General features: G+C 36.4%; 3 protein-coding genes across 4 annotated transcripts; all 3 read left to right on the forward strand.

Annotated features, from left to right (window-relative positions):
• The first annotated feature begins 567 nt into the window (after positions 1-567).
• On the forward strand, positions 568-3,587 carry hoxa10b (homeobox A10b). Its single transcript, XM_046846958.1, has 2 exons — positions 568-1,661; positions 2,429-3,587. Exons 1-2 carry the CDS (start codon positions 932-934, stop codon positions 2,701-2,703), a joined length of 1,005 nt encoding a protein of 334 aa, XP_046702914.1. The 5' UTR covers positions 568-931; the 3' UTR covers positions 2,704-3,587.
• Positions 3,588-3,862: 275 nt separating this feature from the next.
• hoxa9b (homeobox A9b) lies at positions 3,863-8,130 on the forward strand. Its single transcript, XM_046846963.1, has 2 exons — positions 3,863-6,356; positions 7,256-8,130. The coding sequence occupies exons 1-2, from the start codon at positions 5,810-5,812 to the stop codon at positions 7,492-7,494; spliced, it is 786 nt and encodes a 261-aa protein (XP_046702919.1). The 5' UTR covers positions 3,863-5,809; the 3' UTR covers positions 7,495-8,130.
• A 6,678-nt stretch (positions 8,131-14,808) lies between these two features.
• hoxa2b (homeobox A2b) lies at positions 14,809-18,131 on the forward strand. 2 transcript variants are annotated; one of them, XM_046846957.1, is made up of 3 exons: positions 14,809-14,965; positions 15,607-15,802; positions 16,403-18,131. In XM_046846957.1, the coding sequence occupies exons 1-3, from the start codon at positions 14,942-14,944 to the stop codon at positions 17,119-17,121; spliced, it is 939 nt and encodes a 312-aa protein (XP_046702913.1). In that variant the 5' UTR covers positions 14,809-14,941; the 3' UTR covers positions 17,122-18,131. The 2 variants fall into 2 exon arrangements, with proteins under 2 accessions (XP_046702913.1, XP_046702912.1); XM_046846956.1 differs by having other exon boundaries at positions 14,826-14,965; positions 15,401-15,802.
• The last annotated feature ends 4,078 nt before the right edge of the window (positions 18,132-22,209 follow it).

The following is a 22,209-nucleotide window of genomic DNA, read 5'->3' on the forward strand; positions in this document are numbered from 1 at the left end:
TATGTAAGTATATATATATATATATATATATATATATATATATATATATATGTGTGTGTGTGTGTGTGTGTGTGTGTGTGTGTGTGTGTGTGTGTGTGTGTGTGTGTGTGTGTGTGTGTGTGTGTGTATATGTACATACGTGTGTATATGTACATACACACACACACACACACACACACACACACACACACACACACACACACACACACACACACACACGACATTTATTTCTGAAAGAAAATGGTAAATGGTAATGGCAAAAGATAGATAGATAGATAGATAGATAGATAGATAGATAGATAGATAGATAGATAGATAGATAGATAGATAGATAGATAGATAGAATAAACCTAAATAAAATAAAAAATAAAATAATCTATCGATAGATTGCATATAAATGAAAATAAGTAAATTAGGTTTATTATATTTTTTGCATTCAGATTGTTTTTGAACACCTGAAAAAAATACGAAAATAAAAACGTATTTCTGAACTTGAATGCTGTTCAAAAGGTTTAATATTCAAATCTCAGAAGATCAATTAAAATTCTCTTTATTTTATTACTGTGCATGATGAGTTAGTTTGTATTACTAGGGTTTATCATTTTAACCCAAGCTGTTTTATAGTCACAGTGTTTTATTGTGCTTTAAAATAATCTGGGGTGCTTTGGCCGACATACCAGCGATAATGACTGATGATCGTGTTAAATTCTCTTCACATCTTCCCATACAATAAGAGAAAACACAAATGCAAAAAAGACCTATTTCATTTCATGTTTAAAAATGGTAGCCCAAAGTGAAAGCTGTACAGAACAGTTAGACTACGTGTTCACGGTGGGAGGAGCGTTTGACTCTGATGCGTTTTAATTGGTTGTTAGCTCGCACCGAGTTGTACGGTTATCAGTAATTATATTCAGCATGTTTTACCCAAGTAATGACATCCAGAAAGGGTTATCTTCCTCGACCGTCAAATTATACAACGAAGATGGCATGCTCCGACAGCCCATCTGCAAATTCGTTTTTGGTAGACTCTTTGATAAGCGGTAGAACCGAAGGAAGTACTCATTACTACCAAAACGGTGGCGTGTACTTGCCACCCAGCTCCGAGTATTCCTATGGACTGTCTAATTGTGGCTATTTTCCCGGACCCAAAAGGACTGAGAACCAAAATATTGTCCCTACAACCAGCCCATACATGCAAGGAATGGAATCATGGTTGGAGACTTCGAGATCGTGTCGCACTGAACAGCTCAACAGCCAGAGTGTCTCCCGGTCGTTCTCTCCTGCCATAAAAGAAGAAAACTCGTATTGCTTCTACGAGTCAGGGAAGTGTCTAAAAAGATCGGAAGACATTTCTTATTCCCGGGTGACGACGAGCGTATGTCCAGTAGGAAGTAACAACAGCGTTCCTGTACCTGGTTACTTTCGCCTATCACAAACGTGTTCTTCGTCCAAAGGTTACTATCCAAACGACCTTTCCGATTCTGGCCATTTTGCCCGTTTTGAAGAATCGCCTCCAGCCCTTTCTACAGAAACAAATGGGACTGAAATCGAAGAACCGGCCCCTCTAACAGACGAGGAGAGCCGGAGATCACCGAGCGGCCCTTCTTCTTCTCCACAACCCCCAGAAAATGAAGCAGAAATCAAGCAAAACGCGAATGAAGGTTTGTTTTCTTACTTTAAAATTGGTGCGTTGCGCACTATCCTGCAGCCCACCTTCAGAACCAAGTGCAGTCATACAGCTTCTTTAAACGTAAAATCATTTGTTGGATAATATGACTTGAATTTGTGAAGCTCCCACGCCCAGCGTGTTGTCATATGGTCAACTTAAGAACTTCTATTGTACAATCCTGAACATTTTTTTTATGTGACATGGCTCAGGTATGCTCAGTCTCCTTTATCTATTCACTACAGGATGTCTAAAAGTCATCCCGTAAACCTTTACACCAGCAAGCAGACTGCCGTCTGTTATAACTTGTCATAATCAAGTAGAAAGATGCAGTTGTATATTGACATATGTTAATAGCATGTAAATGTCACAGTTGTTAGCAGGCCTACAGGCCAGTACAGCTAATCCAGTGTAATGTAGATTGTGCTATCTAGAAAGATTTAATAGTGTGATTAAAATAATATTTCGCTTTAAACCCCAAGTTCTGTTTACCCACCAAATGCATGATGTTCCAAGTAGGCTATTATACACGTCTGAACACGTAGTTCCACCGAATGAACTGAGCTTTTAATCCTTTTTTAAGTAGTGTATATAAATGTTTTTGAGATATTGATATAGAAATGTAAGAAGCACCTTAACAAAAGTTCTGCTAAAGCAATGACAAAAAAAGTAAACCAGAAAAGAATTGAACTTTTCGACATAAACAGTAAACATTAGATTCCGTATTCCATGTGACACATTGTGTGTTTTTCTACACTCCAGGAGAATGTAAAAGTGACGGTACGGCCAACTGGTTGACGGCGAAGAGCGGGAGAAAGAAGCGCTGTCCATACACCAAGCACCAGACTTTGGAGCTGGAGAAAGAATTCCTCTTCAACATGTACCTGACCCGAGAAAGACGCCTGGAGATCAGTCGCAGTGTTCACCTAACGGACAGACAAGTAAAGATCTGGTTTCAAAACCGCCGTATGAAGTTAAAGAAAATGACTCGAGAAAACCGCATTCGTGAGTTGTCGACAAACTTCAGCTTCGCCTGAGGAAGGAGATCTGGCGCCCTCAACCAGCTAAAGCGCTTTGCTCAGATTACTCTCTAAGCGCGCACTTCTGACCTGTACATAATATCAGTGTTAACTTATTGTGTCGTATATACTACTGTCTAAATCTTTTTTATATGTCCGTTAATCCGTTTTATTTCCAACATACCACATCATCATTATTTATGAACTCTAACAAATGCGCTGGATGTACTGTACAAATTGAATAAAACAATTTTTTAAAAATTGTTTAATTGACAATTATATATAAACGGACAGTAGTATATATTAACTGTATATAATATGGCAATATTTGCATGATGTAATATTAATTGCAATTACAATCATCGTTTACATTTATTGAATGTTATACCCCTATACGAATACGCTGTGACTGTTTTTAATAAGTGTTCATGTGACAGAATTAAATTCCCATTTTCACGAATAAAGTAGCTGAAGTTTACTTCTTGGAAAGTTATGGTGATTTAAAATTTCTAATTCCAATTCGTAAATAAGTGAAATAAGAGTCAGTAATTGTTCACAGAGAATTTAATCTATGGCGTGCTATGGTTACGGTACAATATGCATCTGGTTTTGGCGGCCAGGAAGATTTTTTTTTTCGTGTAGATATCACACAGTATATAAGTTAGCGAGGTGCAATATGATATTTTTTTCAACAAATGAACGGTTGTTTGATACCAATTTATAATTTGCTGCCAAAGAATTGTGTGTACAATAGCTAATCCATTTTTCCAATCTCGTGGCATTCTGTGAATTCTTATGAATCTATTGAATATTTCAAAACACCCCTAAAGTTTATCCTTTAAAATTTATAAGACTTTATTTCAGATGCCTGTGTGTCTGAATAAAAAAAATAACTAAACAAATGTAATGCTTGATGTTTTTATTATTATTATTATTATTATTATTATTATTATTATTATTATTATTATTATCATTATTGTTATTGTTATTGTTATTGTTGTTGGACATTATTGAATGTTATTGTTTTATTATTATTGTTGTTGTTGATGTTGTTGCTGAATTTACTTTGCTCCGACGGAAACGAGAGGACTGCTGAGTGATTTAGGTAGTTTTATGTTGTTGGGCTCCATTTCGTCCCCCCACAACACGAAACTGTCTTAATTGCCTTGCAGGGAATTTCGCCTCAGTATTTACCTCATCTCTTTTAATGCCATTTTATAAACTAAACATTATACGCCACTGTATGCTAAAGTGTTTCCAGATAGACCACGTGTATGCTGAACACAATTGTGCGTAGATTTGTGAAGAATCACGGGACTAACGAGAATTTATTTTTGTTGCCATGTGCTAAATGAAAACTTCATATTAGTAAAAGTGTGCAAACATTAGTTTCACCCTTAATATCGACAAAAGGAGTGCCCTGTAACTGAATTTATTTTCCGTGGAGTGCAGTAAAGCCACCGCAAGGCCGAGGTTACGATCAATGCACTTTGTGTGTGTGTGTGTGTGTGTGTGTGTGTAGTACTACAGGACTGTATGCCACGCCCACACCGCTGGATGCTTCCGCCGCACTGTAGAAGCAGCACAAAAGCTTTATTGGTGATATTCAGGCTAGACAGCCAAATAACCTGCAGGAAAACAGCGTAATAGCCCTATTATAAACACAGTCTGTTCTAGTACCCAGCAATCCACACTCTCAGTGGGACAATGTTAGTAAGGAAAAAGTATGGTGTGACCAAATAGAGAAATATCGACTATACTGAGGACCCTTTTCCAGTTGTTGTGTTATTTTTTCCAATTCCATCTCTATATGTAAGGTTCACATTAAATATATATTTTTTTGCAATAACTTCACATTTAAATATGCATTATGCTTTTTGATAGTGACAAATGATAGTTTGATCAACATTGCTTGTTTTGCATCTTACTTTGTAATATTAGTGTATATTCATATAATGTGAACTAGAAATGCAAGCAAGACTTATTCCAGCAGTGTAAAGTAGTAGTAGGAAAATGCTATGATAATCCTAGAAAGTAAAGTAGATGCTGCAATTTCAGAATCAGAACCAGCTTTATTGGCCTATATACAAACCCTATGCAGTGCTGGAATAAATACAAATCTAGATTCATACAAACATGAGACCACCTAACACATCTTTGCTGTCAAAACGTGGATTGTCATACTACATATAAGCAACATTTAATTATATTTAACAGATATATTTATAATATGTACACTAACCAATAAATAATTTGTATCTGTGTAACTGTCAATAACCTAGTTGGATCTCTTTGTAAAGCATGTCTACCAACTCATGAAAATGACATTTAATTTTCTAATAAATCTCACCATATTTTAAACACGACAAATTAAACAGCTAATTAAATTTATTTGAAATGCCGTAGAAGTGCACACACTTTCTTAACCCGCAACGTTGTTGAAAGACTGCGGTCACTGGCTATAGATCATATCTCAACTATTCCATGGCACTTATTGCCGTATAAAACTTACATATGGCTCACGTAATGATCGTCTTTATTTCTTAAACATATCTGTAATATTTTATGTCACCTTGTGCTACTATAAACATTACGTCTTGCCCACATGCAGTGTTGGAAGCCTGGAAGATATTGGATCTTGTGGAATTAACAAACTGGTGTTGTTTTGGCTTGGAGGTAATTCTTTTTACGATAACGCATTTTTTTTTCAATAATAAAAATAAACTTTAAATCCTTTTTTTTCCAAAACAATGTTTATACATAAATAATGGTGGTGATTCGTAACCAAATAGCATGCGACTATTATTATAAAGACGAATGAACCCAATTGGGCAAATAAAACAAATTTCGCTCTCACAGAAGCATACAGTAGTACTTTTAACAATTTTACTGCAAAATGGAGGCTATGTGAAGCTCTGGTTTAGGCGACCCCTTTATTGTCCTCTCCCATGGTCACGTGTCCGTGTCATCCAATCCTGTCTCGTCCGCCGTTCAACTTATCAAAGGTCTGTAGTTCACAGTGAAGTCGACCGTTCCTAGATTTGCAGATTCCGCGCCTGTGTCTATTCCGTGGTGAGGATTGTACGCACGGTTGCGCCTTTGTGCGTTTCTTTTTTTTTGTGTTATGTCGACCCTGGGCACTCTGGGTTATTACACCGACTCGCACATTCCTCACGAGGACGATGATCATTTGGCGCCGCGGTTCTCAACTGCACCGGCGGTACAGAGCCAGACTCGAGAGCCATCTCTCTCTGAATATGGTGAACCCGATTCGTACCCTTTCCAAAGCAAGTCGGCTATTTTTGGCGCGTCGTGGAGCCCCGTACCGGTACAGCCGCCGGGCGGTACATCTATCGCATACCACTCTTACATACATCAGCCGTGTCCGACAGCTGAGGCGGATGGAGCGTCTGCGCGCGCCTGGGCGCTCGAATCGCTTTCTGCGTCTGTGCCTTTCGCCGGATTATCGACAGATGTGCATCACGATATCAAACTCGAGCCACTGGTCGGAAACGGTGAGTGCACCACACTGGATGCACGGACTCTAATGGCTCCTGGTGCTCAAAACAACGCAAACCCTGCGGTGAAGGAGGCGGATCTGACTCATGCGGATGTGACAGACCCAAGCGACGAGAAAACGTTAACGGAAAATAAACCGGATCTGGACCCGAGTAAGTGCAGCTCTATTTTATCTGGCGTTTACAATCTGTGAATATGTACCGATAATGTCTGCACAATTTTACTCCATGGGTAACTTCAACGCAGCATACCGTAAATTATAAATCAGTGGTGTGTCTGCAGTCACCCGCGTGATCCCCCGGCCATTGGTAGCATCTGTTCCCTAAAGTATATATAATTGTAACTTAAACCTATCGGATAAATTCATTTTTTATGTCAGGTTGTTTTCACAAACATATGCAATTTATTGCCTGCATATCTCAATTTGGTTGCCCATAGTGCTTGGTGTATTAATTTAATTTAAAATATGGTAATAGTTTTGCATTATCTTACAATATGTTATATGCACATTATACAAAGAAAAAAAATCGTGATCTGGGTACTACAATTTTTCCACAGTAACGCAATGATTGCATTCAAATGCACATTGTTTTCGTATAACGGGTTTCAACAATATCTCATTTATTCGGACAAAAACTTGAATTACTTGGCATTTAATTACGATTGACAGTGGATGGCATACATATTTCGAAGGCTATATTTCTCGCATATGTTTGACAATAAATAAATAGGAATGCATAATGCCCTTTTTTTATATTTAACTGAGCTAAAACACTTTCGTATTGTAACGTTTATTCCAAAAATAAAAATAGAACAAGACTAAATGGATGTATTTCCATTTTACAAAATTAAAATTTTACACTAAAAATTTAATTGTATCGCAGTTATAAAATTCAAAAGAAAAATGCTGAAAACACCGAGTAGTCTGCATTTATTAGGCTGGATTAGGCTAATCGCGCACTGACCAGCCACAGGTCATAAAATGGCCGCAGTCTTTTGATGAGGGCAATATCACTACCTCTGCTTTTGCTTTTTTCGACCCTTCTTTCAGATAACCCTGCATCCAACTGGCTACACGCGAAGTCCACGAGAAAAAAACGCTGCCCATATACTAAGCATCAGACTCTCGAGTTGGAGAAGGAGTTTCTCTTTAATATGTACCTGTCTCGTGATCGTAGATATGAAGTGGCAAGACTGCTAAATCTCACCGAGAGACAAGTTAAAATATGGTTCCAAAATCGTAGGATGAAGATGAAGAAATGCAACAAAAATCGCCCAAAAGACATCTGAAGTTAAGGAATACTGATGAGTGCACACTGCAGTGGTTTTGGACAACTTTCTTTTCTGCGCACACGTGTTTTGTGTTATGCCTCTGCAACAACAACGACAGCAACAAAATTACGTTTGCACCAACTTTCGGTGTGAGAATGTGTCCTGTAATGATTGCGTTTTTTTGTTATAAGGCTGTTTGTTAGTCCTCTTGTGTCGTGTTTGCTTGTTGTAGGTCCAAGTATTTCTAATTGTGTACAATTTTTGAGCCTCTTTCAGATTTGAGAAACTTTCCATGTAGGCTACTGATTTCAGGGACATATATGAAATGCTCGATTATATTTAATATTGTTGATTTGCATGAGTGTCATTTGCTTTTTAAAAACGCCAGAATGACTTCTGTCCAGATATTTAATGTTTAATGTAATGTTTAATGTAACTACCTAGATGTATTTGAACTACCTATTTGCAATTATGAAAATAAGTGTTTTGTCATTGAGACATCGTTGAATTTTGTATCATAAACATGCTTGAATTCTTTTTTTTTTCGTGACTGGAAAAGTCTGTACACGTAAATACCTCAATTCATCAGTTAGCTTAGCCATTTTCAACTCAAAGTTCATCTGTGTAGATGACAATAAAGTTCAGAAAATTTGATACTCTGTTCTATTGTTAATGTTTCACTCTAGATAGATAGATAGATAGATAGATAGATAGATAGATAGATAGATAGATAGATAGATAGATAGATAGATAGATAGTATTCATAAGAATCCATTATATAGGAAAGTAGGATAAAAATTATTCTGATAATATTTATATCATATATATATATATATATATATATATATATATATATATATATATATATATATATATATATAGTCTGAAACCTTGCACTGCACAGTTAATGGAAAAGAAAAGTTCCTACTTAAAACTGTACAGTCACATATCTAACTTTATATATCATAACAAATTCCCCTATTTCGTGTCTCGTTTGTGTCACATAAATCAGGTTTAGTTTGTTGTCCGAGGACAGGCTTGAGTGTGTTATGTGTACGTGAGTTCGCAAATGATATTGGTGACCATACCGACAATAAACCACAATCACAGCCTTAACAGTTTATGGGGTGCAAAGTGATTGAAAGCGACCTGTAGGAATTTTTTAAACGCCACTTCCTTATCGTCATCAATATAACAACACGTACGGGGTATCCTGTGTGATAAACATGGGGTGGGCGCAATTACAGAAGCAGCGGTCTACCGCATATAGGCTGCGTCATAAACATTTTAACACACAAAACGTGTTTGAACACAAAGTTTCGCGCGCACATAGAAACACGCCTGAGCATTTTCGTGAAATGATCACGGTGAGGTGAGGTACAGGAAGAAAATGTTATCGTTTAATATGTCTCTAAAAGCTGTTAGGGAACAATAATTTGGGGACATTCTCTTGATTGTTGAACTGCAGTCTTTGCCTTCAAAGCTGCATGCACAGACAGCACCATAAAACGCGCGGCTTTCCGCACTGTCTGGCTTTTTCTCTGCTAATTACTTTATTACAGCAACAATGACGACGCTCTTGCTCGGCTCGTCCATTTGGTAGAACCGAACACAAAGGAATAGAGAGAATAAAACAGACATTTTAACCCAGCGATCCTTTGAGACTTGTATTTATGTATTTGTATATAGCTTATTTCCACTCATGATGAGTTTTGCTAATTGTAAATAAAAAAAATTACAAATTCTTTAATTTAAATGTAAAATCAAATAGATAAAAGGATAGAATATCAAACACAGTGTAAAAAAAAAGAGGTGGAATTATATTTATGCACTTTGAAGAACTTAAACATTATAACGAGCTAGAACAGGGCTTTTACTCTCTATTTGATCCACTAGTTCAAAAAGTATAGTTAAAAAAGTATACATAATTAACAACATTGGATTATAGTCATGTAATAATACCTGAATTACTACTTACTTAAATATGCATTGGTTGAGGCATGTACTAATCACGAATAGTTAATCTTAAGGCTCATAAATTCATGTGTGAGTGTGAATATTTGAACTGAACTATAATGGTAATATACCCAGGTCCGAATTTGGATGCTGTCGCGCTAAATATGTATATAATTATGTGAACTCGTTGACAACAGGTGACGGCATGGGCCAGCAACTCTAAAACAGTTGAAAACAAATTGCATCGTCACACTGGAAGCCATTGTTGTTACCCATAATAACCACCAGGTGGAGGCAACGTCCAGGCAAAAAAAAATTGAGCGGCGTTTAAATTTGCCATTGAGCAGGTCTCGATTAAAATGAAGGACGACTGACTGACCCAAAGGATGCATCTTGCAACATTGAAAATTTTGTTTTTTTCGTGTGTTTTCTTCCGTTGTCTTGTCTATACAGGCGATAAAGAAAACTACTTCGACGTTATTTAGGAGCTGACCTACAACTTAGCTAAACGGAGAAACTTTTACTCACACGGTGTAATTTTACAAAAATTGCAAAGCTGATAAGAACAATTATTATAATGCGTCAGATAGACCTACATAAACTTGAATTAGATAAATTGCTGATGACCATGAAGTGCCAAGATCGCTGACTACACGTCAGCGCCAGCAATCACGTGACATAAGGATTGACAGTCACATGACTAAAATGACGGAAATGACGGAAATCAAATGAATGATGATAATTAAATTTTCAGGAATAACTAAATCGATTATAGGCTTATATCACTACACACATTTACATTATCTGCATATACTCTACATTCTACAATTACTCTAAATTATGTGAATGTTTTATTCTCTTTCAAAAGATCTCAAATGATCTTATAGTCTTTATTACCTTATGATAGTAATATGGTTATTTTACCATGTCGTCTTGATTTATACTGAATGAGAAACAAATAGACCTGAAAAATGCAGGTGATGAATGATTTTAATGTAATGAATCATTTTAAAGCTCTAATTTGTTTTTATTTTTAAGCTCTGTTATGTCTTTGAAGGCCGTTAAAATGTTTACAAATATAGGCATATATATGCTATGTTTATATATGTTATACTTTTGACTTTATAATAGAAAAACAATGGGAAAAAATTGAGAGGTCGAATAGCTCATTATCTACCGCTAGAGGCAGTCTTGAGCTTTTCATCTCAGATTCATAGCCCTCTGTTGGTCTCAGCGTTCGCAAACCTTCTGTTCCTTTATGCAAACGGATTTCTATGGAAGCCAATCAGTACTGCATTAAAACACAATAATAGTGGACATATTTGCAATATCCTGCATTGTGATAAGGAATGTAATTTTTGTTATATAGTCTGTATAGTCTGCACGCTATTTAGGGTTTGGTGAGATTTTCTGTTATCCTATGATTAATATAGGAGTTTGTTGTATTATTCTCCTTCAAGATTAAATATCGCGCCTCAAATATGCAACTCACATGTTTTCAAGTCAAACCTCACAAAGGAGCTTACATTTAAAAGCCTTCCAGCATCCATGAGACTTCCGTGAGGGCTAGTTTTTAGTGCTCTTTCTTGACCCTACGACCCGCAATACATCAAACTCGAGGTCAGTTCCAGACAAGCAGGGTCTTTTCGCTGAGCTCTGGTGCAAGATGTTCTAGTGTTAGCTGTACAGATCAGCACCTGGTTTCAGGGGTTCAGTGACATGGCAACAAAATCACATTCTTCAGAGCCATGGCCATGTTTTGCTCACGTTAAGAGAACGATTGAAGAACAGATGAAAAGAGTATGGGCATTATTTAAAAACCTTATTCATATTTATAACGAGTAACATTGGCTATTGCTAAATGTATCATTTATCATTAGCAGCACAATTTCTGTCCACTATTATTTTCATTGTGCATTGTGGGACAGTCTGTCGTAAATAATATAAGGAATATTTAGTAAAAAATAATATGTTTAATGATAGTAAGCATTAGCCAGATATGGAATTAGTATAGCATATTGTAATACATAACCATAGAAAAGATAAGCCTAAGCACAGACAATACTTTATCCAATATAATATTTTGTCCATTTCTGGCAGCCCAACTGATTAACATTGTGTTGTTATGAAAAAACATTCTTAAATAACAGGAGCGTCACTATCAGCAGAGATGCAAGCTTGTGAACAAATTAAAAAGGACCAGGGATAAAATAAATTGGCTCATTTAAAAATAAACCCATTTCACGTAATGTTTTTCGTTCATATAATTATGAACACTATTAACCTTTGGTTGGGAGTTTTTTATTTTCAAAAAGCCTCAAGAATTGTGCTACTGTATTTCACTTCCGGATGTCAGCGTTTTATTCTAAGGTTCTAAGGAACTAAAACTAACACGCAACATCTTATATTTAAATATATACATTTAGTATATACAATATAGTAATGTAGAGTACACATTCTAACGATGAGAATGCGAAGAGTTTACCTACTGGATTATCCATTGTATTACTGAGATCTGAAAAAAACATACAAACGAAAACATTACACTGTGCAATGTGTACACTTCGAACAGCCTCAGTCAGTTGTACTGGAAAAATACTGATGATAATTGCAGTAACATGACACAACAAGGAAATTGTGTTAAAAAATAATGTAGGACAATATTTAATCAAGTAATACCGATGACAATTTGATGCAGCTCTGCGTTATGCAGTAGAAAAATGACAACGTCATAATCTGTAAAAACTTATTATGGTCTTTACTGCCGGAAATGACAGACACCCCCAAAAGAACAATGGTGGTATGGATCTCATTTACAGCCTAGTGTGTGTGTGTGTGTGTGTGTGTGTGTGTGTGTGTGTGTGTGTGTGTGTGTGTGTGGGTGTGTGTATTCGAGTCGGCTGAGGGTCATCCATCATGCCCTACTGTCGAGAACTGCCTTTGCACACACTATAAACAGCCCATATACGCCTCAGTCGGACCCGTTTACAGCATCCACGCTGTGGAAGAAATGAATTAACAATAAGAATACCAAACTTAAACAAAACAAGGAGAAATTAGTACTATCTATCTATCTATCTATCTATCTATCTATCTATCTATCTATCTATCTATCTATCTATCTATCTATCTATCTATCTCTCTCTCTCTCTCTCTCTCTCTCTCTCTCTCTCTCTCTATATATATATATATATATATATATATATATATATATATATATATATATATATTTCCTTATAGAATATGTACAAAACACCGCTACATTAATTTTATTTCCGGCCTTACCTTGATGAAGATTTTCCAGCTTGGAAATGGTTTTTGGATAGACATCAACCGTGTGATGTCAAATAAGACATATTCCTCAGTATTACTTATTAAGAATTATTTTTGTACCTTTGGTTACCTTTTTTGCCGTATTTGTGGCTATTTAAAATATAATAGCAATATTATACAAGAAGAACAACAACCGAAGCAGCAATAATATAATATAATATAATATAATATAATATAATATAATATAATATAATATAATATAATAAATTATAATATAAAATAACATAAAAAATAAACTGTGCTGTATTTAATGGTAAGAGACTATTTGCCGAGAAAAAAAAAAGATTTTAAATATCTTTATAAAATAATTATGATCCGTTTCTTAGATTTGGATAGATTTTGCAAATGTCCATCGTCAACAAAGACTGTATAACAGACGGCGAGCGAGCCTATAATCATCGTGCCAAACACTCACAAAGAGATTGCTTAGAAAAACCTTTAATTAAAAAGGCGGATTAATTTATAATTAAGAATAAACATTGAGCTGCTCAATAAAAGATAATTTCCTGTTTTGATAAATCAATGTATGAACAGATACAGATACACAAAATATGAGAGAATCTCTTCTAATAGGTGATCAATTCTTATAAAGTCTCTGAGTCATTTTAAAGAAGAGCTTAAATGTAAGTTTGGTCCTTTTATATCGGTTTATATTTTATTGCCTCAATAAAAATAAAATAATAATAATAATAATAATAATAATAATAATAATAATAATAATAATAATAAAAGACAAAGAGAAAAAAGAAAAAGAACAATATTGCTAACTGTATGCTAACACATAATTTCGATTTTGATCACAGTGAAATTCATTGATTGCTACACACATAAAACACAACCTAAGACTTTAAACATCTGTGTATAGAGTACATATAGTAACGTGAACGAAGATTTCTATTAAATACATCATTTAGGCTATACAACCAAAATGCATTAGATATGACAATTAAGAACAAATACAGATCAGAAGAATAAACAGTTAATGTGTAGTGAAAATAAAGTTTGTATTGCACATATCGTGAGAAAGCACACCAGCATTGTCACTTGCTAGAAAATGTGTAGGAAGGAGTGGGAATTTTTTTGAAGAATGCCAACACCCACTTCTTTCCCATACAATACATGCAGTGTAATTGCAAAAGAAATATATATATATATCCTTTTTCTCCTCACAGTCTTTGGTAAAAATCTATCCATTATTAAATCCTTTTTCCCATTCTCTTATTTTCCAACACCAAAATGAAGCACGGCAAACGAATATTTAGTCCACAAACAAGCAAATGTCGTTCTTGGGTATATCCGATTTGAAATGATCATTGAAATGAAATCCATTTTTAGGTCAAATATTTAATATACGAACGTACAAAAGAGAGACTTGAGATCAAGATCCCTATGCTGTTTCCTTCTTCCTGAGCACATATCATCTAAGAGAGGGCTAGATGGTTTAAATGTGTTTCTTAGGGCACGAAGCTGTCAGACCTTTTGGCGAGCAAGATTGATAGCGCGCAGGCTTCCAGGGCTCTTTGTTTGGAATATAAGCAATAAAGAGCTCGTGGCCCACTGCCACTTACAGACGAAGACAACATAGGTAGTAAGGCGCATTCTGAGCATGAGTTCACATATTTTAAAATGTGACCCTAATCGAGTATCTTATTTATCGAGTCTTATTAAAATCCTCAATGTCATCGTGAGGCCAAAAATATAGCTTTGTAATTGCATAAAGATGCATATATTTACGTGTCACACACACACTGCTAAGGATGTAGAACAATATTCTTATTGTGTTTAAATGCGATGTAAGTGAAATATTGAATCTAACGAAAATAATCTTATTGAGATATTAACAAATTCAGACTATTCTGGCACCACGAGCGCCAGGAAAAAAAATTCAAAGATTTATTGCACATATAATAATATTAATACATGAATGTTATGAATTTATTATAATCAAGCTGGCACAATACACATGCAAATGCAAGACTAACACCTTCATGCACGCGCTCGCACGCCCCTGTGCGCGTGAACTGCAGACTGAAAGTGTATTCACGCTTGTGAACGCGCACACGAGGATGCGCGTGCAAGGGTTCTTACGCATGCGTGTTTTTTTTTGTGAACGCGCGTAGTCTGACAAAAGTTGGTCGTAAAACTCGGTCGCAAGATTAATGGGGTTCTTTTGAGCATGACGGTTGCTGGATCTTATGTGGTGAGTTTTTTTTTTATGTGGTGTGGCTTACAATCCAATATTATCTGAAAAAATAAAATACGTCGAATAAACGAGGCAGCGAGCTTTTTTTAAATTTTTATTTCAAATTTTTTTTTTTAGTGATATCTACACTTTTAAGCTAGAATTCTTGTGGACAAACTGTTCACAAAATGCGCAAATAAACTAGCCCGTCCCTAAGAATGAGGCGTTCCTCTTCGACTTTTCTCGATCAATCACGCGGACAGTGGCTCCTTTTGATTAAACCCCAAATTGTCATTGGACAGAGGTAATCATGTGACAAGCAATACGGTCCAATTTCAACCTTGTCTCCATGAAAGCAGTTTAATGGTATCACGGTCCCCATACGGCCGTAATCAGCAAAATAGTGATTTTTTTTTTTTACACCGGGCACAATATTTCATTATTTCTTCTTAGGTCCCAAATCTGTGCGCTGGGAATTCCTTTAAGACTCGGAGGAGATGAATTACGAATTCGAGCGAGAGACGGGCTTTATCAATAGTCAGCCGTCGCTCGCTGAGTGCCTGACATCTTTTCCCCCTGTCGCTGATGCATTTCAAAGTTCATCAATCAAGAGCTCGACGCTTTCACGCTCGACACTGATTCCTCCTCCTTTCGAGCAGACCATACCAAGGCTGAACCCGGGCAGCCACCCTCGCCACAGCCGCCCCAAGCAGAACCCAAACGGCGTGTGCCCGCTGCCCGCAGCCTCCTTACCCCCGGAGTACCCGTGGATGAAGGAGAAAAAAGCTTCAAAGAAAAACCAGACCTCAACTGCAGCCACAACCGAGCCTGCACCACTCTACTTCTCTCCTGAAGGTAAACAACAAAAAAAATTGGAAATCTTATTTTTCACAATTTACGTTGTAGTTTTACATCATGGGAAAGACAATATCATTAGGGAATTTATTACGGCTCTCTCACAAGTGCATTTGAACCTCGATGGTGTATGCAATTTTTTTTTACATGTGAAAGCATGAAAAATTATTTACTAGGGAGGGTGTTTTTGCACAACTCCTAAACTCAGTGTGCGCTACTTGTAGCGCAGGGCGTGAATTTTAATATTTGACAGTAATGAAGAGTGATAGATTGGTATTACTCAAGTCGGCAGCTGGCGTGTTCATTAATCTTCTCGCGGGCTCGTCCACACTCACACCGCACACATCACACATCACACACACACACACACACACACACACACACACACACACACACTGCTTTCTGGCACCAGGGCCGAGGACACAAATTATTCTCGTGCCGTGGCTTCATTCCCACCGACGATTTATGCCCCTTGCGAACCGCAATATATTGGACAAGTTTTGTGAGGTCAGCTGTACAGCCCTAGAGCGCGTTGTTAACAAAGGACGTGTGGTAATTAGTGGCATATTGATCATATATAATGTTGCAATGTGCTTGCAGGTTCGCCGGAGGTTTCTGACGGTGGCGGAGGTGGCGGTGGTACACGCAGATTGAGAACGGCCTACACCAACACACAGCTTCTGGAGCTCGAGAAGGAGTTCCACTTCAACAAGTACCTGTGCAGACCACGGAGGGTGGAGATCGCCGCGCTGCTGGACCTCACGGAGAGGCAAGTCAAAGTGTGGTTTCAGAACCGGCGCATGAAACATAAGCGCCAGACGCAGTGCAAGGAAAATCAGAACGGCGAGACGAGAACTGTGAGTCTGGAGGAGAATACCAATCATGGCAAGGTTTTTTACGAACAATCGGGAACCAACACCGTTTCCGGGGCTCTCTTGGAGAACGAGAGTTACGCGTTCCAGCAGAACACTCCGCAGAATGGACACAATGGCGAGTCGCCGAGCTCTACTGTTTCACCACTAAACAGTAATGACAAAAATCTGAAACATTTTCCCAACCCGTCACCCACTGTTCCCGTGTGCGCCACTACAATGGCTGGGGACGGCGCAGCTGCTCGGGACAATAGCACTCCTCCAGGCCTGGACAGCCCCATGCACGACTTTCACGTTTTCACCACAGATTCCTGCCTGCATCTCTCAGATGCCATCTCTCCGAGTGTTTCAGAGACAGTGGACAGCCCCATGGGTTTAAACACAGACACATTTGATTTCTTCTCGGAGACGCTCACGACGATCGACTTACAACACTTGAACTACTAACAGTTTTTTGAGCACAAGGAAGCCCCGTTATCTTTCTCTACGTTGACGGATGGTCAGTCTGTTTTACTTATAACGTTTAAAAAATTAGGCATAGACCATTAGCCTGGGAAGGGTTCAATTTAACACGAGTGATTGAATGATTATTTGTGTTTACAGCGCAAAAAAAAACAAACAAAAAAGATATTTTTTTGTTTTTATTTTTGTATAATCTTTGCGGCAGTGTGCCATATTTTCTTAAAATAAATTGTTTTTACATACGAAGATAAAGCAAGGCCGCTGTGTTTTGCATACATTTGCACAAATTTGCACTTATTTGTAATACATTACTCCGCGCCAAAAGTGAAATTCACTAAATGAAACAAAAAAAAAAATCAAATCATATTATGAATTAAATCATATGTAATTATATGGTGTGGAATTACATGCAACTTTTTAGTTTCATTAGACTCAAACATTTGTAAAGTTTTATAAACATTGTTGTTGCAACATAAAAACTTTAGAGCGCCGTAAATTTAAACAAAAGCAAGCCTGTTGAAAATAACCGGGACATGCTACGTACTTTAATATAAGCAAAATCTGATCAAACATTTATTGAACAAATATATATAAATATTAATATATAATAATATTAATATCTTAATATTAGCCATTGGCCATAGATATGCCTAGATATAAAAATAATAATAAAAATAAAAAATACTACATGAAAACGTTCCCTGTTGGGGCATGGCCGGGAAAACAAACTCTGAGTGTATCGGAAACACGGATAGCTCCCTGCCCAAGAGCTGTAGCTTTCAAGAGTTTAGCAATTAAATTTTATAGCCTATTAAACCTTCAACAGCGGGGTTAGTGTCGAAGCTGCAGTACGAGTAATTCAATATAGAGCTAGAGACGGTCAGTGAACTCCACTCACCATTAGTCACTAGAAAGAAATGTAACTGATTGTAGATTCAGTTCGGAAACAATATGTATGTATTTATTCATTCATTTAATTATTAATTACTTGAGCATCAAATAGGCCCAACCACAAAATAAAAAAAAATAATAATAATGAAAAAAAAATAATAATACAAATAAATGCTACATATTATGATCGTGGTGTAAAGAATACATTTAAGGTACTATTATACATATTATATTACGTATTTTATATATATATATATATATATATATATACTTTTTTTTTTTTTTTACTGAGCTCAGTTTTTTAGTACAACTTAAACATCGATATTTATCTCAACAATCTACAGAAACCTCAAATATTATTAAAAAGTAACTGAGTTACAATGAATACTTTTATTTACGCTTCTAATCACTGATGTTTCTACGTGATAATGACTGATGTGATTTACGATCCTGCATTAAAAGGCGATGTAACGCCACGCTTGACTACATGTAGACTCTATAGCTGATTATGTCGTTTTATAAAATGTGAGAAATTTCAACTAAAAGCAGCCACGTGGGATTTTTACAAACTATTAATTGCCCGTGCATCACTTCAACAATGAATTTAGTTGCATGTCGTAACTATCAGTACGTCCTCGAGCTACCTTTCCAACCAGCTGAAGCACTGCATTCCCGAAGTGAGCATTAAAATGGAAATGAGTTCCCTCTTCTCTCTGGGGTCTGGACACTGGTTTTATCTATAGGCAATGGCGCTAGTCAAGACTGTTGCCTGCATGTGAACTTTTCACAAGAAACTTTTTCTGTGCTACAGGTTATATATAATTTTAAAACATTTATCTAACAGTGCTTTCTCACAAAATTAAATGTAAGTTACATTTAATTCACAATTAATTCACATGTCACTTTATACAAACATTTATATTTAATCATACCGTAACAAACTAGGTGTCATTAAATACTGATCAGAAATAAATTCGATAATTTACTGACATTAACTTTAAAACAAGCTTTAATTCAGCAAATGTTTATAATATGGGCAATAGAAGTCTACACTTCTGTTAATTCAAACTTACACATTTAGAGAACTTTTCAATAGTTTTCAGGAAGTGACACAAAGCTTATTCAACTATACAGAAATAAATACACTGCACAATGCATTTTAAGGTGCATTTTAAATGTTGTAACAAAGTGTGCTGTGATAAAATGAACAAAACATAAGCAATACAATCTAACATCCACTGGGCCTGGAGCCACAATAAAACAGAACAACTTGATTGATGTATTTAGACAGCAGAAGACACAAGATCGACCTGCTGTAGTTAGGGTACAGAACAGTGTTTCCCTGTGTAGGAACTCAGCAAAAGAGTTCATTTGTAACAAGTTTATTTACACATGAGCATTATCCAGGAAAGTCTTCAGCTGACAGTCTATAAAGCAGACTTGTGGTTTTATCATAATTAGTTGAATAATATAGTTAATAATTAGTTGAATTTTAGAGAACAGCCACCATACACACACACACACACACACACACACACACACACACACACACACACACACACACACACACACACACACACACACACACATATATATATATATATATATATATATATATATATATATATATATATATATATATACATACACACACTTGATGACTGTATTGGCAAATAAAAAACTTGTAGAATAACATTCCTTATTCTTGGTCTGTTTTCCCAATCAAACATTTGTATAGCATTTGTAGTAACATAATACAGTAACACAAGAAGAAAATACTTAAACAAATTTCACAGCCACTTCTTCACTGTTTAATGCCCTTCTCATGCCTATTAGCTGACCATAAACTTTAATGGTCAGATCTCATGCTGCATATTCCTTGAATGAACAAATATCTCTGTGATGCGGTGCAGGATAGCAACTCTGTGAACATTTTTTATCTTAAAACATTTGAGCAGTCAATATGACATAAAACCCTGTGCCTTTTGACTTGCTGTACATTTTGGTCTGACCTTATGATCTGTTTTTGAAAGAGTATCTTAATGCCCATGTAACCATGCCTTATTTGCAGCTGTAAGAGACTTTGATCTTAGTAAAGCCTCTATTAAAAAATACCTTTTTCTATTTGCAAAATATATAAAGACAGAAAAGTACATAGTTCCTCCTTTCACAGCACACTGATGACAGAAAGGAAAACCCCATAGCATTAACGTTTATGCCTATGAAGACATTTAAAGCCATGGTGTTAGACATTCGGTGGTTTCCATGGAAACACAGCGTTCGTTTTATTTTTTGCAGCCCATGCAACATCCCCATGCAGGGCTATGCTTCTCAAAGGCATAAAAAACCTTCATTAAATGGTAGAGGGAGTCTCATTTTGCACTTTCGATCTATGATAGGGACTGTCATGCTGTAAGGACTCTGGATAGCACAGCTTTGCTGTGTCTTTTTCTTTATCTCAGGTCAATTTGATAAAAGACATGGAAAATAAATAGTAAAAAAGTACATATATATGTATACACCTTATATATTGCAATTATTTACCATACACTGTGGTCACCATACAAGGTTAAGATATTGTATGGTGACCACAGTGTATGGTAAATAATTGCAATATATAAGGTGTATACATATATATGTACTTTTTTACTATTTATTTTGCAGTGGATATGGTCACAGTTCCAGGGTCCCTGGTTTGATCCTTGAATTAATTTGTGCACAGTGTATTGCATGCTCTCCCTATGTTTGCATTGTCCCAGGATCTCCAGTTTCCTCTCATTGTCCAAAAACTGGCAGGTGAGCAGAGTGACTATACTAAGTTGCATCTAGATGCGAATGATGTTTGAAGGTGTGTGTGTATGTGTTTATCTGAGGTAAATTCTCCTGCCTTGCACACAATGTTACTGGAATAGGCTCAGGATCCACCGCAACCCTGACCAGGATAACTCGCTTACTGAAGACGAATAAATGTTTAGGCCTCATTAGCTAAGTCATACATCAGGAAAAAAACAGCCACAGGACATTCAAAAACAAACCACATTTTTTGTATTTACAATACACATCAGCAATGAGTGAATTGTTGCATTCTTTGGGTTAACAGTACTATTGTGGACAAACAACATGTTATGACATGTTATTGTTTTGACTCGATAGCTTATGTTACCCTATACATCACATGAAATCTCTGGGACTACAGAGTGCAACAGCTGGATGGAAGTTACTCACAGCTGTGTACCCTGCAGGTCTTAGCCAAGTTCATGAGCACTTTCTGAAGAGGTGTTGTAAGCAAGACCAGGCAGTGAGGGGGTGTAAAGCTCAAAGTAACCACATGCACATTTTTCTTACTACAGGAGCAAACAAAAAGGATTCCTAAGCTTCAATGCATTAATAATAAATATATTGTCAATCAAAAACGGTAAGCTTGTCTTTTTTATCTGGCAATTCACAGTTTTTCTTTCAAGGTGTTGGCATCAAAAGAAAGAGTTGAGGTTTCCATGTAAGCTAATTCTAAGCTATTTAAAAACAACACCTGAGCAGCTTAATCCTTTGAATGCCAACGGCTAAAAGTGCCTTCCCATCCACCACAGAGCTTTCACTTCACAGGCTTCACTGTATCCTCCAGGCTGGCTGAATTACAGTGGTAAGTGCAGGTTGTCATGTGTTTGCCTACAGGCTTCAAACTGCTTAGATGTTCTGATAGTAAAATGTAATCTGCCACATAATGCAACTCATCTTAGTGATCTCATGCTTCTATCCCAGGAGCTTGAAGCTTGCAGTTACCTTTATGCTGTCATGATGTTTCAATTACATCACTGTAAATATTCAAAATTACTTTTTTAAATATTCAAAACACAACTTAGATGCCCAGTTTAAATGCCAAATCTGTGCTCCTCTTACTATTTCTGTGTTAATGTTAATGTACCATTCCTGGATGCTTCAGGTTTATATAATCTGGTATGTAGCAGAATTCTTGGTACATCCAATTGTCTCAAGAGCTTATGGACCACAAGCCACAAATCAGCTTCTACACATCAATGATCCAGCACCATATTTAATCTGTTTGGAACTTTTTCTTGTCCCAAATATTCATATGTCTAATTCCTGACAAACATCTATTAATATTATAATATTTTGGCCCAGATCAGTCCTAATGATATTTTAACTGCATGTTTATGATTTTTT

The sequence above is a fragment of the Silurus meridionalis genome, chromosome 4, assembly GCF_014805685.1.
Source record: "Silurus meridionalis isolate SWU-2019-XX chromosome 4, ASM1480568v1, whole genome shotgun sequence".
In the NCBI taxonomy this organism is placed as follows: domain Eukaryota; kingdom Metazoa; phylum Chordata; class Actinopteri; order Siluriformes; family Siluridae; genus Silurus; species Silurus meridionalis.

Coding starts and splice junctions, on each gene's coding strand:
- hoxa10b (XM_046846958.1), top strand. CDS start 932: ATGACATCCAGAAAGGGTTATCTTCCTCGACCGTCAAATTATACAACG. Junction 1,662..2,428: donor CAAGCAAAACGCGAATGAAG/GTTTGTTTTCTT, acceptor TCTACACTCCAG/GAGAATGTAAAAGTGACGGT.
- hoxa9b (XM_046846963.1), top strand. CDS start 5,810: ATGTCGACCCTGGGCACTCTGGGTTATTACACCGACTCGCACATTCCT. Junction 6,357..7,255: donor TAAACCGGATCTGGACCCGA/GTAAGTGCAGCT, acceptor CCCTTCTTTCAG/ATAACCCTGCATCCAACTGG.
- hoxa2b (XM_046846956.1), top strand. CDS start 15,445: ATGAATTACGAATTCGAGCGAGAGACGGGCTTTATCAATAGTCAGCCG. Junction 15,803..16,402: donor ACTCTACTTCTCTCCTGAAG/GTAAACAACAAA, acceptor ATGTGCTTGCAG/GTTCGCCGGAGGTTTCTGAC.